At 36.6% G+C, this 20,796-nt stretch overlaps 2 protein-coding genes across 4 annotated transcripts; one reads left to right on the top strand and one right to left on the bottom strand.

The window, feature by feature from the left end:
- Positions 1–675: 675 nt before the first annotated feature.
- LOC111318970 (uncharacterized) lies at positions 676–17,201 on the bottom strand. 3 transcript variants are annotated; one of them, XM_088744158.1, is made up of 3 exons: positions 16,684–17,201; positions 7,977–8,181; positions 676–4,643 (listed from the first exon to the last, which is right to left on the bottom strand). In XM_088744158.1, exon 3 carries the CDS (start codon positions 4,564–4,566, stop codon positions 2,881–2,883), a length of 1,686 nt encoding a protein of 561 aa, XP_088600284.1. In that variant the 5' UTR covers positions 4,567–4,643; positions 7,977–8,181; positions 16,684–17,201; the 3' UTR covers positions 676–2,880. The 3 variants fall into 3 exon arrangements, with proteins under 3 accessions (XP_088600284.1, XP_088600283.1, XP_088600285.1); XM_088744157.1 differs by lacking the exon at positions 16,684–17,201 and adding an exon at positions 10,057–10,201; XM_088744159.1 differs by lacking the exon at positions 16,684–17,201 and adding an exon at positions 9,204–9,446.
- Positions 10,239–19,050, top strand: LOC111339910 (glycolipid transfer protein). Its single transcript, XM_022946642.2, has 5 exons — positions 10,239–10,550; positions 14,132–14,190; positions 15,387–15,517; positions 16,282–16,414; positions 18,210–19,050. The coding sequence occupies exons 1-5, from the start codon at positions 10,322–10,324 to the stop codon at positions 18,387–18,389; spliced, it is 732 nt and encodes a 243-aa protein (XP_022802377.2). The 5' UTR covers positions 10,239–10,321; the 3' UTR covers positions 18,390–19,050.
- The last annotated feature ends 1,746 nt before the right edge of the window (positions 19,051–20,796 follow it).

Genomic DNA, 20,796 nt, shown 5'->3' on the forward strand with positions numbered 1-20,796 from the left:
GAAAAGTGTATTTCTGAAAATCAAACGAACCACAGTCACCTCTAAGATTTCTCCATCCATAAAAATGGGTCAAAACATTTCAACCAATTTGATCCTAACACTTTCACTGACCCCCCCCCCCCCCCCCACCTAAATCCTTTTAGGAATTCTCCTTATTGTCTGCCATACAATTTCTTGCGAGAATTTGGTAATTGATAACTAATAATGCCATAATTAACAATTATTCTTTGAAATCTAGGTGAATAGTGGCTAAATATGTACCGAGCCGTGAAGCGGCGAGGTAAATATTCCTGAAAGCCGCTATTCACCAAGATTGACAAGAATAATTGTTTTAGTATATACACACAAAGTGATCTTGACAAAATTAAAAGGAAGCCATTTAAAGGCAATTTCTGCTTTTGAAGCTTTAGCGAAACGCGAGTTATGCCTGCCATTTTGTTTTTCACACTATCCACTCACTCGGAGGTGTACATTGTTGATTAGCCAGAGAAAGCGAACCAATCAGATTGCTTGAAATGCCAAGATCACTGAGTATGTATATACTAATTGATATTGTTTCTTTATTCTTATCACTTGTCTGCTGGATGTTGTATTGGTATTATAGGGACAAGTTCTGTCTTGGTCACTCCTGGACAGGTTAGCTGGTTTGTTATGAAAAAACAAAGACTCTAAAGAGGCCTTTAATAATCTTTTATTACTTTAGCTGGCATTCAGTGCTATTTGAAGTTTCCCTGGTTCTTCAGGATGGCAATAAATATAGCAAAATATCTGACAGGAAATACTTATTGAGTACACAAAAAATGGAAAAATAGTCTGTTTTAGTGAAATTATAATTCTCTGTCTACATAAATTCTGTGATTATGTTATAAATACACAACAAGACACTTTTCTGTCACAGCAACAAGTTTTGGACCAAGAAACAATATTATTATTAAGAATATTTGTTTGGAAAAATAAAGTTAACTTGACAGCATATATTACACAGTAACAAAACAATCCATTTAAAAATTACAGTCATAAAATAAACATGTGCATACTTTAAATTGGTTAAAATCTAAATACAATAATTCCTTGATTTTAACATAAATTAGGATTTTTATTAGATGGTACAGCTAATGCAAAGCCTGAAATGTTGTAGCAGAAAGTATCCTCTATGGCTGATATTCAGAGTTGTCATTAGGAGCCGGCAGGAGGGCGAAACCCAGTAGATGTCAGACCAATTTATGCTGGTTACTGAACTGATCCTAGATCGCATCTCATATAGCTTCAACTAGAAAGGGCATTTCACTTTGTACATGACATCATGCTTGCTTCTGAAGCATAATTCAATTCAGCTGCCTTAGTCAGATCATACAACCATTACATTTTCTAATGACAACCCTGTGTACTTGCTTGTTTCTCCCAAGACCTTTCCTAGCTTCGCCAATTGCTTAATATATTCAATGCCTTCCATTAAAAAATAAAGCAACACTCTCTTAAAACATAATAAAATTTGAATACTCATTTATATTAATGTCTATGTGATACTGTGTCCATGTACATTCATTGTGAAAAGTTTCATCAAAATTCACTATTACTCGATTAAGATAAAGCCTGAAACTTATGCACACCTCTGAGCTGACTGTGTGTCAAGTTTCCGCTTGACTCTCCCCCCCAAAGATCTCATTAGTAATTCTCCTTACTGTCTTCCAGACAATTATCATGATGTTAGATCAGAGAATTTGGTATTGGATCAACTAATGGTGTTTCTTTATTCTCATCACTTGTCTACTTGATATTGTATTGATATTGTAAGGAGAAATTATGTCTTGTTCACTCAGGGGAGTCAATAGTATCAAGTCATAGATAAATAATAACTTCTGCGAACAGCAGGGGTTTCAGTAACCTTTCCCATAAGAGGCTGCCCATGGTCTAACAGACAGCTGTCCTGTAAGGATAAACCCAAACACAAGTCTGCTTGCAGGTTAGACGGATGACAGTGAAAGGTCTTACAGGCAGAAGTAGACAAATGGCAACAGGCTTTCTCTGAAACCCCTGGATCACTGAGAGTACACCAGCAGATTTGCTACCTAATCATAATATTTTCCTCTTCTTCAATGTGAAATGATTACAAGTTACTTTGGATATACAAAAACCCATTTATTTAAACATAATTTCCTTACTTAAAACTTTACATCTGAATGTTTAAAATCAATTTTAAATGCAATACTAGAACAATGAAGGGAACAAAAATTAGCACAGAAAAACAACAAAAAAAAAAAGGTGATACTTTCCCTCTTTTATAAATCTTTCATCACTAATTCGTGAGTCTTCTTAAATAATTTCAATAAAATATAGAACAGCACTCATGCTGTCTGTTTTCCCAATAGAAAGAGAAAGCTGTTAATAAGACATGCATCTTTCACACTAAGAACCATTTCACTCCCAAGATCTGAATATCAATTCTCCACACTGACTGCCACACATCTCTTATGTTTCAGATCTGAGAATTTGGTGAGAAATCATGTGATATCCCTAAGTTGATGCTTTATACAACTCATCACCTTCATGTTTGAAAATATGTGGATATTGTCTGGAGAAAGTAAGGCTTGGTCAATCCTGGGAGTGAAACGGTCAATGTATTTGTCTTTATTTTGTTAGTGTGTTATGACCAAAATTAATTAATGACCAAACGATTTCTCAAAATTTATAATTGCTATTTTCATACTTTGGAGAAAATAAATTATCCTAAGATAAACTTAATATATATAATCAAAGTAAAATCTCTAAAATTGGTTTAAAAGTGTAAGAAGCTCAGATAATGTCTGGTAGATATCTCATGCATTAAAAATAATCTTTTAACAGCATTCAGAGAAAAATAGTTAATACAACATTATATCTTTATGATTGCGACTTTGGTATGCTGACATTTTCACTGTTGTCACTTCTTTGATACCTACCATTGATTTCCGAGGTACTATTTTGTGAGAACACGCTACTGTGAGATCTCCCGTTGTCCTCGGGGGCATCATTTTGTGAAAAGATTCTGTCATCTTCCTTGACTCCATGTCTGGTCACCATATGTTTCTTTAAGTTATGACCAATGATGAACTTGCTTCCGCATAACTGGCACTGAAACGGCCGTTCTCCTGTATGGCATCGGACATGAGCCTTCAACACATTGGAACGAGCAAAGGTTTTCCCGCAGTAGACACACTTAAAAGGCTTGACCTTTTGGTGAATTGCTAGATGCTGGTTCAAATTGCCACTTAAGTTAAAGCCCCACCCACAGATTTTACAGATGTAGGGCCGGTCTCCAGTGTGGGAACGTTTATGGCGAAGTAAAGAGTTCGCAGAGTCAAACTGCTTATGGCATATGTCACAACTGTACTCCTTCATGTCCTGGTAAGGTCCACCTGGAGGATGTGTTGCTGAGCTCTCTGTATGGTCCTCCTGATCTGGACAAGCACCAACAACATCAACAACTTGCGGCAGAGATGGACCTGAATGAACAGGTGCTGAATTGGGAAGGCCATCTTGAGAACTTGTTGGTAAGACTTGTTGACTAAAGGTATAATTCTGCACAGAGGGACCCAAGCTTCTATTTTCTCTTTCAGGACTACTACGCAAGTGTGGTTGACTTCTCTCCTCAGTATTTGGCTCTGGTGAGTGGCCATTTGACATGGAAAGAACTTCATTGGGTTCTGTCTTAACTTGGATTGTGTTTGGTAAGACTACAATTGCCGTTTTTGGATGGAAGGACTGTGCTTCATCGATATCTAGTATGTGAGAACCTTGCTGACCATTTCTATGTGAGCTCTTCATTTGGGCGGCATGGTTTTGTGGAGGACTGTTCTCTGAACTAACAAAGTTTGAGTCTGAGTCATTTTCTCCACCACTTGTCTCCCTTGAGTCACTGTGGATATCAATAACAGCTGGATGGCCATCACTGATGGCAGGGCTTGACCCATTTGTTGAAGAGCTTTCAAGATTTGGAAAATTGGGAAACCCTGCTGAATCTTCAACTGAAAATGCTGCTACAGTATCACTGCTATAGATGTCTCTATGATTGCTTTCTGTTTCCATCTCTTCCCCTGTTCCGTGAAGGGAAGGGCGATAGTTTCCATTTTCAGTGCTGTCACACAGTCCTGGGGAATCAACTGCTTCAGGATGATTCATAGACTCATTTGCAGCTGCATCAAAACCTTCCCTGTTTTTCCTGGACAGTAAATTGGTTGAATAAATTACTTCTCCATGCATGGCCTTCCTATGCAGCATAGGATTAGGACTGGAGGTTGGAGAGACTTTACGTTGGAAAACTGATTTTCGAGCTGTCTTCTTGCGACGTGAAATTGAAAGAATGCTTGAGTGAGAGGGGAAATAAGTACCATCTCTTCTTCTTGCCAAAAGCAAAGAACCGCTGTCATTTTCTCTGTGATTTGCAGAATTTCTTGTGTCAGATTCAGGTGAGATTGCAAGTGTTAGAGGTGTTGCAAGGCTAGCAGGCTGCCCAGGCTGTGTTATCACTGATGATGTCCCTTGTGAGGGATCGAATGGCGGTTTTATTGAGAGTGGTAACCTCGCCATGGTGGAAATATTTCCGTGAGAAAATTGTCTTGTATTTGTTGCTTCCCTGGAAACTGGTTGCACAGGATTTCCTGGTTCTGGATAAGAAACAAGAAGAATACTTGTTTGAAATTAATTGCTGCATTAAGGTGGCTCATACTGGTGTTCATCTTTTTGATGGTTTGTAACTTTGAAATAATGCAACAGAAAGGCTGACCAAGGCCAGTTGAATACTTTTATGGGGTTGAATTTTATAATCACTGGTTATCCAAAAACAGGTGTCAATTTGTCACTAGCAGTTTCCATGGCAATGCTTTCATACGCTTATTCAGACGCATTTTTTAGTTTGTGGCTTAAATAATTCGAAAACTAACCCAGTGATCCCCTGATTTTTTTCAGTGATTGCTTTTGGATTGAAAAGGGAAATGCACAAAGATTTTTAAAAATTTCTACAGAGCGGAATTTCAGAAAATCTACAAAAAACGCAATTTTCACACATCGCAAATTTCCTTCTGTAGAATTTTCTATTTTTTCTTTTCTGATGATTCCTTTTGACGTTATTATCATATTGGAACAATAAAAAGAAGGGGTCACCAGACTTGTTTTCATGCAATAGCTTTCGCAAGTTTACCGATTTCCACACACGTTCTCGTGCATTTAAAAATCTGGATTCTATAAGATCGACATTTGCTTATGATCTGTTATAGCTACCGCTGACAATTGCGTGTGCTTGCGCGAGCACCTACGATCTGATGTTTACAGACGTTTACTGCTAAGAAAATCATTAAACAGCTGTCAAAGACAGCCTCCTGGGCTCATCTTAAAAATCCTACACACGACTTCTGGCTATATCATATTCTTTCCTTTAAGTTTCAAAGTCTTCTTCCACTTCAGGTAGATTATCCTTCACTTGAGTTCTTCTTTTTTCGCCGTTGCAAGATTTTATATCGGTTGAATATTTCTTTTAGATGTGAAGTAAAGCAACCTTTACTTCTCCCAAATCGTCTTCTTTATCTTAGTTTCTATCTCCTGCATTCACAGTGGCCACTCAACACATCAAATACACACTCTTAGGTGAACCCATCACAAAAGTGGAAAAAATCCTCGTGCCGCCATTTTTGTTTTAAATTTTTGTCTTTTAACCTATTGACGTCCAGTGCACCCATATGCGCCCATGGGGACCCACACCCTTTCTATGCCTTGTGATGTCATCACTTGTAACCCTGGAGCACGACTTTGAGCATGTACTTGAACAGGTTGAAAACATCTCACAAATGATACCAGAATGAGCGCAATTGAGTGAAGGAGATTGGAGAAATAGCCAAAAAACCATGTAACTTTGACCTGAAAATCTGCATGAAAATCTTGTTCCATTACCCACCTACCTTTCTGAGCATGTGCTTTGAAAATAATGAGTAGTTTCCTAAAAAATCTCTAAACCAAAATGAAGCCTACTAAATTTCCAGCAAGTGTGGAGAAACTTCAGGCAAGGAGAGGGGAAACAACGGGCAGGAGAAAGAGAGAAAAGTAAAAGTTGTAAGTGGGGCATTACTTTTCAACCCAAAAACTATCTCCAAATTTTGCTTTCTGTGCATGCCCGAGATTTTCAGGCCGCCATTTTGCATTTGGATCGAAAGGCAGTTGAGTGTACGAGCTGTTAAGGGGTTTTTGGTAAGTTCGAGCTTTTAAAACCACAACAGTGACCCGAAATCTGCTCGACTAGCTTCAAAACACAGTTTTCCACAAAAGCTGCGGCCATTAATGGGTTAATCTCGCGGATCTTTCGCATGTTTCTCTCGTGCGTGACACAAGAGTTATCTGTTCCCCGTGCGAGGAAACTAGTACAAGCCACCTTAAGTAGAAATGTAGCCCTTAAACAGTTGACGTTGGCTCCTCACAACAGAAACTTCAAAATATGCTATATCACAGATCTCCTGTAACATTTTGGTATTACAGAGTCAAACATATACAGAATTTACCAGCTTATTTACTCTTTAACTCCCAAGACCCAATTGTTAATTCTCCCTCTAGCTTCTACACATTTCCTAGTGAATTAGTTACGAGGATTAGGAGTTAGATCAAGATAACAGCTTCTAGTATGTGATAAGTTTGAGTATTCTCATTGCCTGTTTGATGGTAATGTTTGGATTCTTATGGGGAGAAATTATATGTTAATCACTTCTGGGAGTCGAAGGTTAACAAAGATTTCACTGTAATATTTCTCTTAAAAAGAAAACAACTTAAAAATGTGTCTTTATTTTCCAAAACTTTGTTATCAGTTTTGTCAATAACGTTTGCTTAATAGCCTAACTTCAAAAGTGAAGCCCACCAAAATATCTAATTTTTGGACAGTAATCAAGTTGAGAAGAGAGAGAACAGGTAAGTTTATAACCACCACGCAGGACAAAAAATGAAAATAGAAAAATACAAAGGGGGATCATTTTCTCTCATAAATTAAAATGACATGCAAACTTATGCTCTCCTGCAAATGGAACTTAAAGGAGGATTTTCGATTTCAACATGATTGACCCTTTGTGGTCATCAATTATTTTGGTGTTTTCAAATACATACACAAAAATTACATCAGTCTATTCATGCAGATGTCCACCAAAATATTTAAGTTTACACACTGATTATGGAGATGAGGAATGGCTTAGATTTTACTGTCCATGAAGGATGGGAAAATAAATATAAACAATACTAAGACAGGGGATCATTTTCTCTGAAAGATAATAAATGTTAGCAAACTTCTGCTCTCCTGCAAAAGGAACTCAAAAGGAAGTTGTTTGATTTCAATGTGATGGACTCATTCTGGTTATTAAGTATTTTCCTGTTATCAAATGCATACTTGATTACCAAATCCAAAATTTGCTACAGACAAGAGTTTTTGCATTTTGTCTCCACCCAATTTTAAATTTTGAAACTGAGTACGCATTTGAAAACACCATAAATCTCATGACCACAAAATGCCAATCATGCTAAAATCAAACACCTTCCTTCAGGTTCTGTTTGCTGAAAAGCACAAGTTTACACGCAACATATTCTTGAGAGAAAATGATCTCCCAGTGTACAGTAGTATTGTTGATGTTCAATTTCTGTCAACCTAGGGTATACTGTTCCTAAATACTGTTATCTTTAAAAGTAATTTGTGCCACCCAGATACGTGTTATCTTCCTCTAATACAAACTCATGTGACTACAATTAAATATTTAACACTTTAACTCCCAGAAGTGATTAACATGAAACTTCTCCGTATCATATCCATACATTATCCAGCCAACAAGTAATGAGAATATTCAAACTTATCAGGTAGAAGTTGTTTTCCCGATCTAACTCCAAATTCTCATAATCAATTAACAAGGAAGTGTGTAGCAGCTAGAGGTAAGAATTAAAAATTAGATCTTGGAAGTTAAATGTTTAAGTACATTTACCATGAGTGATTATTTCATATTTTGCTTCTTCCAGAGGAGATTGGTCTAATGTCAACACACAGGGCAGTGGATCATCTGTATCAGGCTTTAATGCAATCACTGTTCCCTTATTGCTGGGATCAGCTTGGTAAAGCAATTTAATTACACTCAAGGTCGTTCCACGTTCAACTCTAAGGATTGGTTGGCCATTCTTGAAAAGTAAAACCTGGAAGCAAAAGAAAAATTGTTTCAAATGAGTCCAAGTTGTATCTTGTAAAGATCTTTTGCCACTTAAAATTGCTACTCACAATACAGTTATCATGGTTTCCCAATTCTGGTCAAGAGAACACACAAAATAATGGATTGTAATTCAACAGTGTCACATTGTTGGTGGTTTATGACAGAGCACACACAGACAGAGAAGCATGGGTTTCAATAAGTCTCAAAGCAGACAGCAAAACCTGCGAAGTAGGAGGTTAATAGAAGCTATTAGCTAAAATGTTGTTCAAAGAAAATTGGCCCCGATTTTCCTTGACAAAGACAATGAATTTTGCCAGTTGCCAACTGTTATCAAAACCCCTGGGGAAGGTAGAAAACTGTTGCATTGGAAGGGAAAATGATTGAAAACTCAGTGGCTTCAATAAAATAATTTTGCTTTAAATGGGTAGTGCAGAACAGCAGGGGGATAGTCTAGAGGGCATCATTACCATGTGCCATAATTGAACTGATTGAGGCAGGAGTTGAAACGTAATACACCATTATACTGTAACTAACAAAATATTCAGTATCATGTACAGTAATTACATATTTCAGGTCAACTTGTTTTGGTAGATAATAAAACAAAAAGATTCACTACGCTAGTCAAGACGAAGTCCTGCAGTTTACAGTTGATCACGCCTCAATGCACGCCATTCACATTTGGTAAACATCCTTTTCCATTGCAAATATTAAATTTAAAAAAAATGTGAACTACATTGCATATTTTACTGTAATCACAAAATATTAACTTCATCATCAAAATAAGCAAGTCTAATCCATTCTGCAATGCCAGGTATTTATCCCTCTACTTTCCCGACGAAGAGCTGAGATCTACCATAGATAAGAAATAAGCTACAAAGGTCTTTGATTTTTGAAACAGTCTAGAAAACAATGATGATGTAATGACTATACAGTAAAATATCATAGAACAACCCTCTGTACATCACTTGATGTTGAATTCAACAATTAAAAACACTTCAGATGGTACACCTGTAAAGTCTTTCAGCAAGAAACCTTGACGACAAGTATAAATTCAATCAATTCGAAAATTCCAGACATGAAAATTCTACGTCGGTTCAGAGTACACTTCTGAGCTTCTAGGGTGTGAAGCACTGTAGTTTAAACCAGCCTAAAACAGAATACTGAGACAAATCTAGAGTTGTCAAGAAAAACTTACTTAGGATTTAGTATTTTTAACAACTAAGTGATGTAGGACATTTTCTTCCAAGCTCGTAGTAAATATAAGATCTACATATCACGTTTACGAACAACATCTACATGTATGCTCAAAAACTTCATTGTGAGTCACAACAGTAATAAGTTCATTGGTTCTCATTTATCAAAAATTACTTTACTAAAAATGAAAGTAGGAATCAAGTACGGTTTTATTTTGTTTGAGAATTTCTCTTTCGTATTCTACTCTTAAAGCTCCTTTTTCGAAATGTTTGAATGAAGAGAATATTTATAACGAAACATCACCAAACCACGCGCTCTAAACCACTAAATTCGAGAGTAAATGATCTTCAACAAATTTTCAAAACTGTTGTAAATTACAGTAACATTCGATCATCAAATGATAAAAAAAAATTCCTCATCATCTTAAACAATTTTATCCTCAAAATCAAGCCCCTAATTCCGGGAAAACATTGGGTAAAAAAATACGAACACGTTATAATCATTGACAATTGATTCACACATTCTTGTCAAGGTGAATGAAAACGTGACTCTCGTCACAACTTGGAACTGGTTATTCCATTTCCTTTCACTCAAAATCTGTTATCGTTGGTAGAGCCGTTTCACTATTTCTCCTTGTAACAAATCGAAAAAAGCTTGTATCATTTACCTCATTTTGCCGGACTTGAATACGTGATAACTCAGACGCCATATTAGAATAAAAACTGAACAAAACATTTCCCAGAGATCTTTATTTCTCGGTCTTCATGAATGACGTGACAAAATTTCTCTGTGGAGGTGAGGTAAGTAACACGTATCGACTTAAAAAATGTCACGTAACTGTCCAAAGTGCAATTTTTTTTCTAGAATTTAAGATTTTTTCAACATTTTAATACCTTGCAAGCGAAAATTTTATGTAGTGCGAGTGTTTTAGGATGAAATTAAAAGTAACCGGTCTTAGTTTTTTCTCCAGGCCACCCCAGCCAGTACCAAAAGACGACCTTCGCCGGCGCTTAGTTATCAAAACTGAACTTTCAAGCACGCTAGAAAAAACTATGTCGTTCTTTACCGAAGCAGAACACGGGTTTTTACCAGTTCCTGAGGATAAAAGAATTGAAACAAAATCATTCTTAGATGCAGCAAGTGAAGTAGTTCCTTTTTTCGGTAAGCACCTTCCTTTCTAAGGTAAAATTCGCTATGAACATATTCGAATGAATAGCTCATGCATTGAAAATCTAAATTATGTTTAGAAGACCGCGTAATTACGAATGCTTACGTGTCAAATTATGTACCATGATTTCGCCAAGATTTCAAGAACTGATTTACTCGAGAGTTCATTTGTGTATACAATCCGTTATGTTAAGTTTGGCGCGCTCGTCATTACAACAGTTAATTTAGAATTTTGTGGGATCCCTTAAAAAAAAACAAGCTGCGACCTGCTGTCTAGAACGCAAGCTGACACTTCAGCTCTGAAACTTCACGTTGTTTTCCTCACTGTTATTATAAATTCGTAAACTATTAATGCATGAGCTTGATGAATAACAATGCAGAACCATTCGGAAAAAGTTAGAGTGGAAATAAATTGAAATTGACTAGAGAAAATTTATGTTGCCTAAAAAATATGTTGCCTAAATGCATTTTTGATTTATGCCGTTAGACAGACACTTGCAATATGACTGATCGAATTCGAGATATCTGTGTCGGCGAGACGTTGATAAGCTCTGACAAATATTAGTCACAGTGAGAGCTGAAAAAAGCTGGGAGCGGTAAGGGAAAAGATTGAGGGCTAAAGAATAGATTAGTATGCCACATTGCACAGTTCCATTGCAGTGCACAAAAATGTTGTATTTTGCTCTCGATTGGTCTGCCACAAGTTTTACAACAGCAGTCCTTATGTGAAGACTTCTTGGATAACATTTAACAACATAATTTTTGGAGATAGGTCTGTGAATTTGCTAGTCTGCAAAAGATGAATAGAGTGCCATCTTGTCTTGGCAATAATGCATTTTGGTGAAATTGTGCAATCCATATGCCATCAATTGCAGTATGAAATTGCTCATGATCTACAAATGAAAGGTGAGTTAAAATTTTGGCTAGAGGAAATTATATTTGTGCTCTTGGATGGCAAATCATAATGGATCTTGTACAGTGGTTGAGAATTTGATGATCGGAATGTGGATTTACCAGTTTGCAAAAGAGGCGTGGTTGACTGTCTCAGCATGTCAACAATGCATTTTTGTGTGTCTTGCACAATCCACTTCATTACATCAATCGCAACAACAAGGACACCCACGTGATCTTCAAGGGAGAAGTTTGGGAAGGGAAAATGGTGTGGAAAGTGATATTTTATGTGAATTGGATTGCATGGTAATTAGTGATAAATTTTAAGGAGGAAAAACTGAAGGAAAAAAGTGGATGACCAGACTTTGAACATCAGGCTTTTTTTGTGTAGTAAATATGAATTTTTTTGTGATGTACACTAGCTAATTAAATGTTCAATCAAATGATATCATTGCTTTCAAAATTCAATCATTTATGGATGATTTTTTCATGCAAACAGGTAAGTTGTGTGCTAATTAAGTGATCTTATAAGTATGTTTATTAACTGAGGTAGAAAAAGGTAGTGTCAATGGTTGTGGGACAGGGAGGCATGCTGCAATAGTGGGTTTGATTCTTACACTTGAGGTGCATATTTGATTGCTGTGCATTTGACCGGTTAGTGAAGCAGTATAGTCAAACCTTGATTATCTGGACATTGATTCATCCAAATTTTTTGATTATCCTGACTTTTTGATTATCTGGACGTGCTTCTCTAGTTCCATCATCTTTGAACATTTATAATGATATTTTCACTATCCAGACTCTTGATTATCGGAACTTCTAAACCCAGTCCCCGCGAGTCTGGATAATTAAGGTTCGACCATATCAAGCACGTGACTGTAAATTTTGGACATTTGACCTTTTGACTTAAACAAGAAAGAAGTCCTTAGTGTAACGTAATCTCAACAGCAAATGCCAATTGAGCACAGAAAATTCAATTTCTTTGCGGAAGTATTCTAACTTCTCAAAAGAGGAGTTCTTCTTGTTTATTCAACTGTCACTAGTAAGTCACATACATTCATGTATGAGAATCTGTGCCTATATTTGTTGTGTTTTTTGAATCTGTCGTTATCGTATTTACAGTGATAGCTTCCTGAGTTTCAAACTTGATGCTAAAGGTATCACGAAGTGATGACAGTCATTTAACATAACCTAATAATGAGTTTTGGTGAGCCTGCCAATGACGAAATGTTGAATTGTTGAATCCATGACTTCTAAACTAAAAAAAAAAAAGAAAACCTAATTATAATCAAGAAAAGTTTGAAAAAGCTTATCCACCCTTTTTTTTTTTTTTTTTAGGATACACTGATTTATAATTCTTAAAATGCCACTTTAAAGGAAATACTATTATAATAACTTCCTGATTTGTCCACCCTTTAAGTTATAAATAGTTATTGGCTAAGCTTTTAAGATCCAGGATATAATATTACACTGTAATATCACCTGTACATTATACAGGTATCCTGCATTCAAGGCGTATGTGTAATGCTTCAAAAATACGTGGAAAACTAGAAGGTTATACTAATATCCTTCATGTGCCTTGGGACGGCTCTCTCAGATATTCTTTGATATTTTATTCTTGGATACATTTTACTCTTGATGCTGTGAGTGAAAGATCCTTGAAAAATGGCATAAAAAAGGTTTGGCTTAGTAGGAACACTAATCCATCACATGATTCACTGACTTTAAGAGTTCCAATGAAAAAAAAGGCTTATTCTCTAAGAAACAGTCTGACATGAAGTGTTTTGTTAAAAGTCTTTAGGATGAAAACAGAAACACTGCATGCTCTCTCTTAGAAGTAAATGTTTTACCAATACATTGAGGAACAAACCTAACAGTTTTGAGCTGTTTCTTAGTTCTCTATGTATTTCTGAATCAGTTTGCCTGAGAGGTCTGTATTTCTTCTTTTGATAGAGAGGAAAAGTAGTAATTTTTTTTGCCTGAATGTTTAGTTTGGGTATAGTTTTTGTTCAGTTGAATAATTTTGCAGACATGAACAAGCATCATGTCTGGCTGCGATTTCACTTGGATTATAAAAATAGAGAAAAATGTGAACTAGGGAATCTGAGATCTTGGAAATGAAAAGGTTACCAAAACAGTGTCATCAATGAGCAAGGGATTCTCTGGCTGAAAATCTTTCCTTTAAGAGATGCATTTCAATTTGTGCAAGGTCGCAAGATCATTAGTCATCCAACAACAATCATGTTGAGATGGAGGTAAATGGCAGGTGTATGTGCATTGTTCTTTCCAGGTGTTAACTGATAAAATTTACTGCCTGTAGTACCCCTTATTACTGCGTAAAAATTGCTTGTAATTCTTTAAAATTCAGTAAGTCGAAAGGATCGCTCCACCAGCTTGAAAATTTCTATTACCTGTCTTGCATAACCCTTCAATTTCCAGAAGTGATCAACCTGTAACTTCTCCCCGCAATATCCATACACTGTCCCGAAAACAGGTAACGAAAATACTCAAACTTATCAGGCAGAAGTTGTTATCTTGATGTAATACTAAATTCTCATAACCAATTTACAAGGGAATGGTTAACAGCCAGAGGGGAGGATTAACAATCGGACCTTGGGAGTTAAAGAGTTAAAATAAGGGGGAACACTGTTTGTGAGATATAAAAACTATTGTTTCCTTTTCAGATGTGTTAGGACCAACAGCATTTGCTCCAGTCAAATCAGACATCAATGGTAACATAAAAGTAAGATAACTCTGATGGCTTTTTAAACATGTACTTTTTGTTATTTTATGATTATTTTATTTTATGATTGGGTATAACCCTCACCAAAACAGCATCTCTACACTGTCCACCTGGGCTTTGTTCAGTGGACACTTGTTAATTTTTCACAGGTGAACAACATTTACCAGCATTGGAACTAAAAGGTGTCCTTTTGAGATATTTTTTGAATTCATTGTAATTCCTTATAGCTTAGGAACCAAGTAGTTGTGGCTTTCAGAAGCTGTGAGAAAAACCTGTTTACTTGTATTGACCCACTTGCTGGTTATTTGGCAGAAAACATGAAGTCTGTGTTAGAGCAGGTTGGCTCATACTCCTAGAGCTTACTCTGTTTTCCATGGTATAACCTCTTCAAACCCGAAGAGAGACCAGCATCAAATTTCTCCTTACAATAACACAGCTGAATCATTTATTGAGATCACGAGAGTAAAGGAAATGATCATCAGTGGAAGAAGCTTTGACTGTTAAACAAATTCTACTCGTTAGTACCATTAATTTTAGGAAACGTATAGTCAAGAGTATAGTGAATATTGGAGCATGTCAGGGTGTACAAAGAGTTAAATGATAAGGGCTATGGGTACCCTCCCTCAGGGTTGTATCTAAGAAATTACGCTGCTGCCTGAAATTTCAAGTAATGTGGCTCAAAGGTAATGAACGATTGTAAGTGTGTAACCTCAGTGTGCAACCTCAGAAGTCCCCCTTGGTACTTCACCAAGGGATAGCTGGCCAAAAATCCAGCTGGCGATAGTCCCTTTTTCATCCAGTGAATTTCATCGGCAGGTGGCACTTAGTGACAACCCTTTTCCCTGGGATATGGGGATCCAAGGGTCCATCAGAGGGTACCTCCCTTCATTGAGCTTTCCTGATAGCTCATTGGAACCAATGTATACTCCTGGATAGAGAGAGGCACTTGAAGGGTAAAGTGTCTTGATTAGAACACAACACAATAAACAGGGCTTTGCTTGACTGTGGACCTCATGATTCAGACTCCACTGAGTCCAACTTTGTTAGTATTGAGGTTTCAGACTGGAGGCCAAAAGCTTTTACTAAAAAGTTTGAAACCAGTGAATGCATTTAGCCTAAATGTGAATTTCAAGCATTGTTGCTCTTCTTTTTTCAAAAAAGCATACCAAGTCATCTCTCATCCTTTCTCCTTTCAGAAACTACGAGAAAAGTTTGCCAAAGACCCAGAAAAGTTTAAAACTTTACAAGACATTGTAGAAAGTGAAATTGTAGAAAACTCTACCAAAGTAAAAAACTCAGCCACTGATGCCTTGTTATGGTTGAAAAGGTTGGTTTTTTCAAAAGGTTGTCAACTTCAAAACTATCTGCACAACACATCAGGGAGATGAAGGGTACTGTATTTTTATAAGAATTGTTGTAGTGTGCAAACTCATTCTCAACCATTTAAAAGTATTAAAAAAAAGTCTTGGAATACAGGAAAGAAGCTTAAATATTTTTCTAGCAACAACAAGTGCCTGATTGCTGGGTGAAATACTCTGAAGGAAACTGAATCTCATATCAAATTTATTGTTTAAAACCTTTTATGAGGATAAAGAATTTTCATTGTCAAGGCAAACCCTCTGACACTTTCTCATCTGCCAAGGCCCTGTGATTTTACTCAAGGTCAAACTTCAAGTCTGGAAAATGAAAATAATTGTTTCTGAAAAGTTTACATGCTAACTCTTCCTTTTGGCATGACTATTATACCTGCAGATTAAAAACTTGCATCTCATACCATGTCATGCCTGTGAACCAGTTTCTCATGCGTAACAAGAAAGGGTGCGCCACTTCGGCCTTGACGAACAGATTTTCTTAATATAGGTGATGTGAAACAGGCTTAAACCAGAATAAGAAAAGAAAAGTCCCGCAAAGGAGCACACTTTCATAGTTTTATCTTCCTGAGCTATTTTTACAATGCTTTAGTCATTATTTATAAGTATGCAAGGTACATGTGCTTGTCAGCACTGAAAGTAAACAATGTTATTGAAATTGTTATTTCATGGTGAAATTCTGAACACTGAAACATTTACTTCCCCATATGTTTCTCCACAGGGCACTCCAATTTATCATAGTTTTTCTGAGAGAGGTTCTCACTGGTGAGGAAGATCTTGTGAAGTGTGCCAAAAAGGCATATGAGAACTCTTTGAAAAGATATCATGGGTGGATGGTTCAGGGAGTTTTCTCAGTAAGTTACATGTATAAAAACATGGTTTTTTGACATTAGGATCACGAAGAAGGTCAGCTTTTTTTAGATTCCTAAAAATAGTTTCAGTGGCAGCTTCCTCCACCGAGAAGGCAGAAATGTTGCCTGCCAAAACAAGCTTTCAAATTTTGTTATGTAATGTACTATAGATGCCACAGTATTTGAAAGTGATTAGATTTCCATGTGGTTGTTGTTTGAGGTTTGGAATCAGGATTTTGTAATTTGGCTTTATATCATTGATAGTGTCTTACCTGTCTATTAAAAGATGATGTTGAGGATAAGGTACAACAGTTTGTTCAAGCAGTGTCTCTTAATCTTGAGGGCCCAAGTTCAAGGCCTACATCCTGCCACAACGTGATCCACCACTTCTCTTGGAGATGTTTATCCATGTGTAGATCCTTGATTCCTTACAACTTCTCAACTTGAGCACAAAAAAGCTCACCTTGCAAGGGTCCTCATTTGTGTTGTATTCACTTGGAAACATCATTTGACTCATTGCATGGGAGACAACAACAACAAGGAGCAAGCTTGAAGCCCACACAGTGTTGATATTAAACTTCAGGCACTCTCTCTCTCAGTGAAGATCTTTCCAGAGCTATCTTAGACTACCCCTGTGGGTCTGAATGAGGGTTGTAAACCAGAATTTGTAGCCAAGCTTAGTAGCTATTCACTGCTCAACCTCGTGGTATTGCTACAAGCACTGTTCTCCACTTTACTGAGTGCATACAACAAAGGCCTTTCTTTCTGTAAATTTACATTTTACCTTGAAGAAATGTTTGTGGTTAGACATTGTGCATTCCAATTTGATGACGTAGGGCCTTGGAGATCAGGAGATGGTCTCTGATTGGTTGAACTGTGTAGAAATGAACAAAACAAGTTGTAACTAATAGGATGCACTGAATGGTTCATTCTCTGAATGGCTACGTGAGGGGTGTGAAATTTCACAGGTCAAACCTCAGACAGCACCCTAGTTGGGAATGGATTGAACAGGAAGAGATCGACACCAGCTCAGTAAGCTCACTGTGTCACACTGATGTTGCTCCCAGCTTGAAATTCATGCAGATTCCCATCCAAATTGACTCTAATCTCTATTAACAGTCCAAGTCCTCCAACCCTGCTACTGAGAAGAATTAGAAATAGTTACAGTACCTTTTTCTTGGAATAATTAAGTACAGTTTTTGAAGTGATAAGTGCTGGCTCGTATCACTAAGCACGTTATGTTTGCACCTAAGAGAGTTGTTACTTGCTGTGTAGTCTATATTATTAAGTGTTTGTTTATCTTGCTTTCTGTTCTTTTTAATATTGGTTAAAATGAGTTGTGCAGTTCATTTCTGTCCAAACAATAACAGAAGGATCTGCAATTTAACCCACTAAGAGGAGTGATTCAAAATTTAAAGTTTAATTTTTCTAAAAATACAGTGAAGGTGTTATGATATGCAAGCATATGTTTCTTTGTAATGTTCTTGCTACTGTCCACCTGCCAATAAAGTTTTAAAAATTTACCTCTTTATTTTAATAGCGTTTAACTGAAAAAAAGAAAGAGGAAAGTCTGTTTTGTTACTGTTTTGGAATCCAAGCCTTCTTTCCATGAGGTTTTGATACAGTGCAGCTTTCAACTGCTGTAATTACTGTCTAATTTTAGATAGTGGCAAATCTGACACTGTTAAGAGAGAGATCAGACGTTTTCCTGCTTAGTTGCAACTTCCTATCTCATTTCCTATTCATATATTAAATTAAAGTAAAACAATATATTGTTTTTTTTCTCTTCTACCTGTAGCTTGCCATGAAGGCTGTGCCCTACCGTAAAGACTTCATAGACAAGCTTGGTCGCAGGAAAGTAGATGAAGAAACTGTGTTGAAGGAGATGAAAGAGTGTGTTGATCTCTTGGAGGCAAATATAGAAGTTGTGGAACAATTTTATCAAAAAAATGACTTGGACAGTTCTAAGGTAGTATAAGAAGAGATTAGAATGTAGGGTAAATATGGACTGGTTAATTTGAATTTGAGTTGCTCAAGGAATTTATAGTATAGTTGAGGGATAAAAGGTATTGACAAGCCATTAAAGGAAATTTTAACTAAGGCTTCAGTTTAAGGGGATCAATGGACATCCAGTTTTCTTCTTAAGAATAAGTATGTTATTGTAAGTTGAATTAATCTTTTCTAGTTTTAGCTCTAAGCCTTCTGACACTGATCACAAAAAAATCGATGTTGAAAGAAAACAGCTGGCTTTATTGGAGATAGGTTAGAAGGCAGTTCTATGTATTTCTATTCAAAAAGTTAACTTTTCTTTCAATAGCTGACCCTCTTATGTAAAAGTGCAATTGCTGAGATCTCTTTTACCTAGTAAATAATTAGTGCAATAGCTATAGTTTATATCCCACTGGTATTCATCTATTCTCTCTTATTTAAAACTGGCCAGTGATTATATTGTGGCAAGGGGGAGCATTCAGTTGTGGCATGGATGTATAGGGCAGTATTCTAACAAGGATGGTGGTAAGGGGATGTTATTGTTCAAATACTGAAAATTATTGTAAGGACACTTAAAATTTGCTTCTTAAATTAAGATAAGCAAAAATTATTTATGTCTGAACTGATCAAAATAAACAATGTTAATGGGACAGTTTGTAGCTTGAACTGAAGCACAAGTCTCTTTAATGAACCTTTATAGCAAAACTGTGAAGTGTATTTAACTCCTTGAACGTGTAGTCATTGATGTGATGGATCATATTCTTCAGTTAACCTTGACTAGAACGTTATTGAGAAGCCACACTTTTTTTAATGGCACATGAGTGGTGTAAAATAGCAGTTGTGAGCAAGAAATCAGACGCATGTCAGAGAGAGGGAGAGGAAGCATTTCTCGTCTCTGCATTTCAGCTCTTTGACAATCATCTTACTTGCCTTGTATCTGAATTCCTACACTGAAAGCTAAGCTATGGTATTCAGTTAGGAAGAATATAAGTTGCATCCAGAGATATTGATGTTTGTCACTTATCAATGAAGGCAATATTTAGTGTATTGACTCACTTTTCTGTTGCCAATATTGCTATGTATTGACATTAACGATGTGTGACGCATCTTCAATAACAGGAGCAGCCATGCAAAAACTACTTTAATGGATAACAAATTTTGAAAAGTAATATTTGAACTACAAAGGTTGCAATGCTCAAAAATTAAATTAAGAGAGCTTTGGTGCTCGAAGCTTAAAGAGTGGCTGGGGGTTCTTGTTCCTTCCCTGGAGAGGTTTCTCGGGATTAAGGTCTCTCTTAAAGATGCCATTTCCAGCAGTTTGAGATTATGAACAAAGGCAAGCCTTGCACAAACATTACATAACTATGCCCTCAAAATAAAGGACTCGTGATTAGGAGTGTACCCTGAAAGTAAAGGTTAAAAAATGATGTTTACAAATCCTGTTATACCATTAGGGAACTGAAAAGGATCATACTAAAAAGACTAGTAAAGCAGAGACCAATTGTTTCCTTCATTTGCAAGAGGAAAATTTCCAAAAATGGGAGAGAATTGAGGAAATTTGGAAGGCTGTAAATAATCACCAAAAACAGGATGTTTTGGCTAAAATAAGAGGGTTAGAATCACTGGACCTTTAAAGTAAAGAAGCTGCTTGTTTTTCTTGAAAAGACAAAATTGTATAAGCTCCCACATGATAGACCACTTTGCTCAAATGCAGACCTCACCTTAACCTTTTTACATTACTGCAAGAAGATGGGAGTTCAATATGGATCCTTAAATTCTCTTGAAGCAGCTAATAGCTGCTGATAGGAACTAATCCACTGATTCATTTATACTTCTGCATGGAGAGAGGGAATGAAAGTAAAGAACCATTATGTGTCTTGCCCCATTAGTGACCCACTGATTATCACACTGGACTTTTGTTCAAGAGGTTTGAGTTGATCTGTTGACCTGGTCATTGTAGTTGCTGCTTTGGAAGACTGTCCCTCTGACTCCTGTTTGAATTGGCAGAAGAGGAGATTTAGTAGACCACATCTGCTTGATGTCAGCATTTCTTATCAGCATCTAGCACATACAAAATGGATAGACACCAGAAATTTGTATGAATGCTGAGAAAGACTTATTTCATCCCTTCGTGCCAAAATGGAACCCAACATAGTTGCTTAAAAAATTGTACCCTATTTACACTTGTATCAGCACTATCTACAGAGCAAGATGTGCAGCATTTTCTTGTCCATGGGTACAACACTGATGATCCTGCACTGTGATCTGTAGAACCCAGTGTTCTAATCATGAGGCCACTAGATGGAATGACACAAGTGTTGTACATCTATGTTACAGATATGGACTTTGGTGTGCAGGATTTCCTAGGCCTGGAAGAAAATGTTTGAAGTCACTTG

Source organism: Stylophora pistillata, chromosome 13 (assembly GCF_964205215.1).
Source record: "Stylophora pistillata chromosome 13, jaStyPist1.2, whole genome shotgun sequence".
NCBI classification, from domain to species: domain Eukaryota; kingdom Metazoa; phylum Cnidaria; class Anthozoa; order Scleractinia; family Pocilloporidae; genus Stylophora; species Stylophora pistillata.

Bases quoted from the DNA above. Each gene is read 5' to 3' on its own strand.
- LOC111318970 (XM_088744157.1), bottom strand. From the start codon at position 10,098: ATGGCGTCTGAGTTATCACGTATTCAAGTCCGGCAAAATGAG. The intron at 8,182-10,056 runs GTAAATGATACA...TTTTGCTTCCAG, and splicing joins TTCAAGTCCGGCAAAATGAG to GTTTTACTTTTCAAGAATGG. The intron at 4,644-7,976 runs GTAAATGTACTT...TTTCTTATCCAG, and splicing joins ATATGAAATAATCACTCATG to AACCAGGAAATCCTGTGCAA.
- LOC111339910 (XM_022946642.2), top strand. From the start codon at position 10,322: ATGAAATTAAAAGTAACCGGTCTTAGTTTTTTCTCCAGGCCACCCCAG. The intron at 10,551-14,131 runs GTAAGCACCTTC...TTTCCTTTTCAG, and splicing joins TGAAGTAGTTCCTTTTTTCG to ATGTGTTAGGACCAACAGCA. The intron at 16,415-18,209 runs GTAAGTTACATG...TTCTACCTGTAG, and splicing joins TGGTTCAGGGAGTTTTCTCA to CTTGCCATGAAGGCTGTGCC.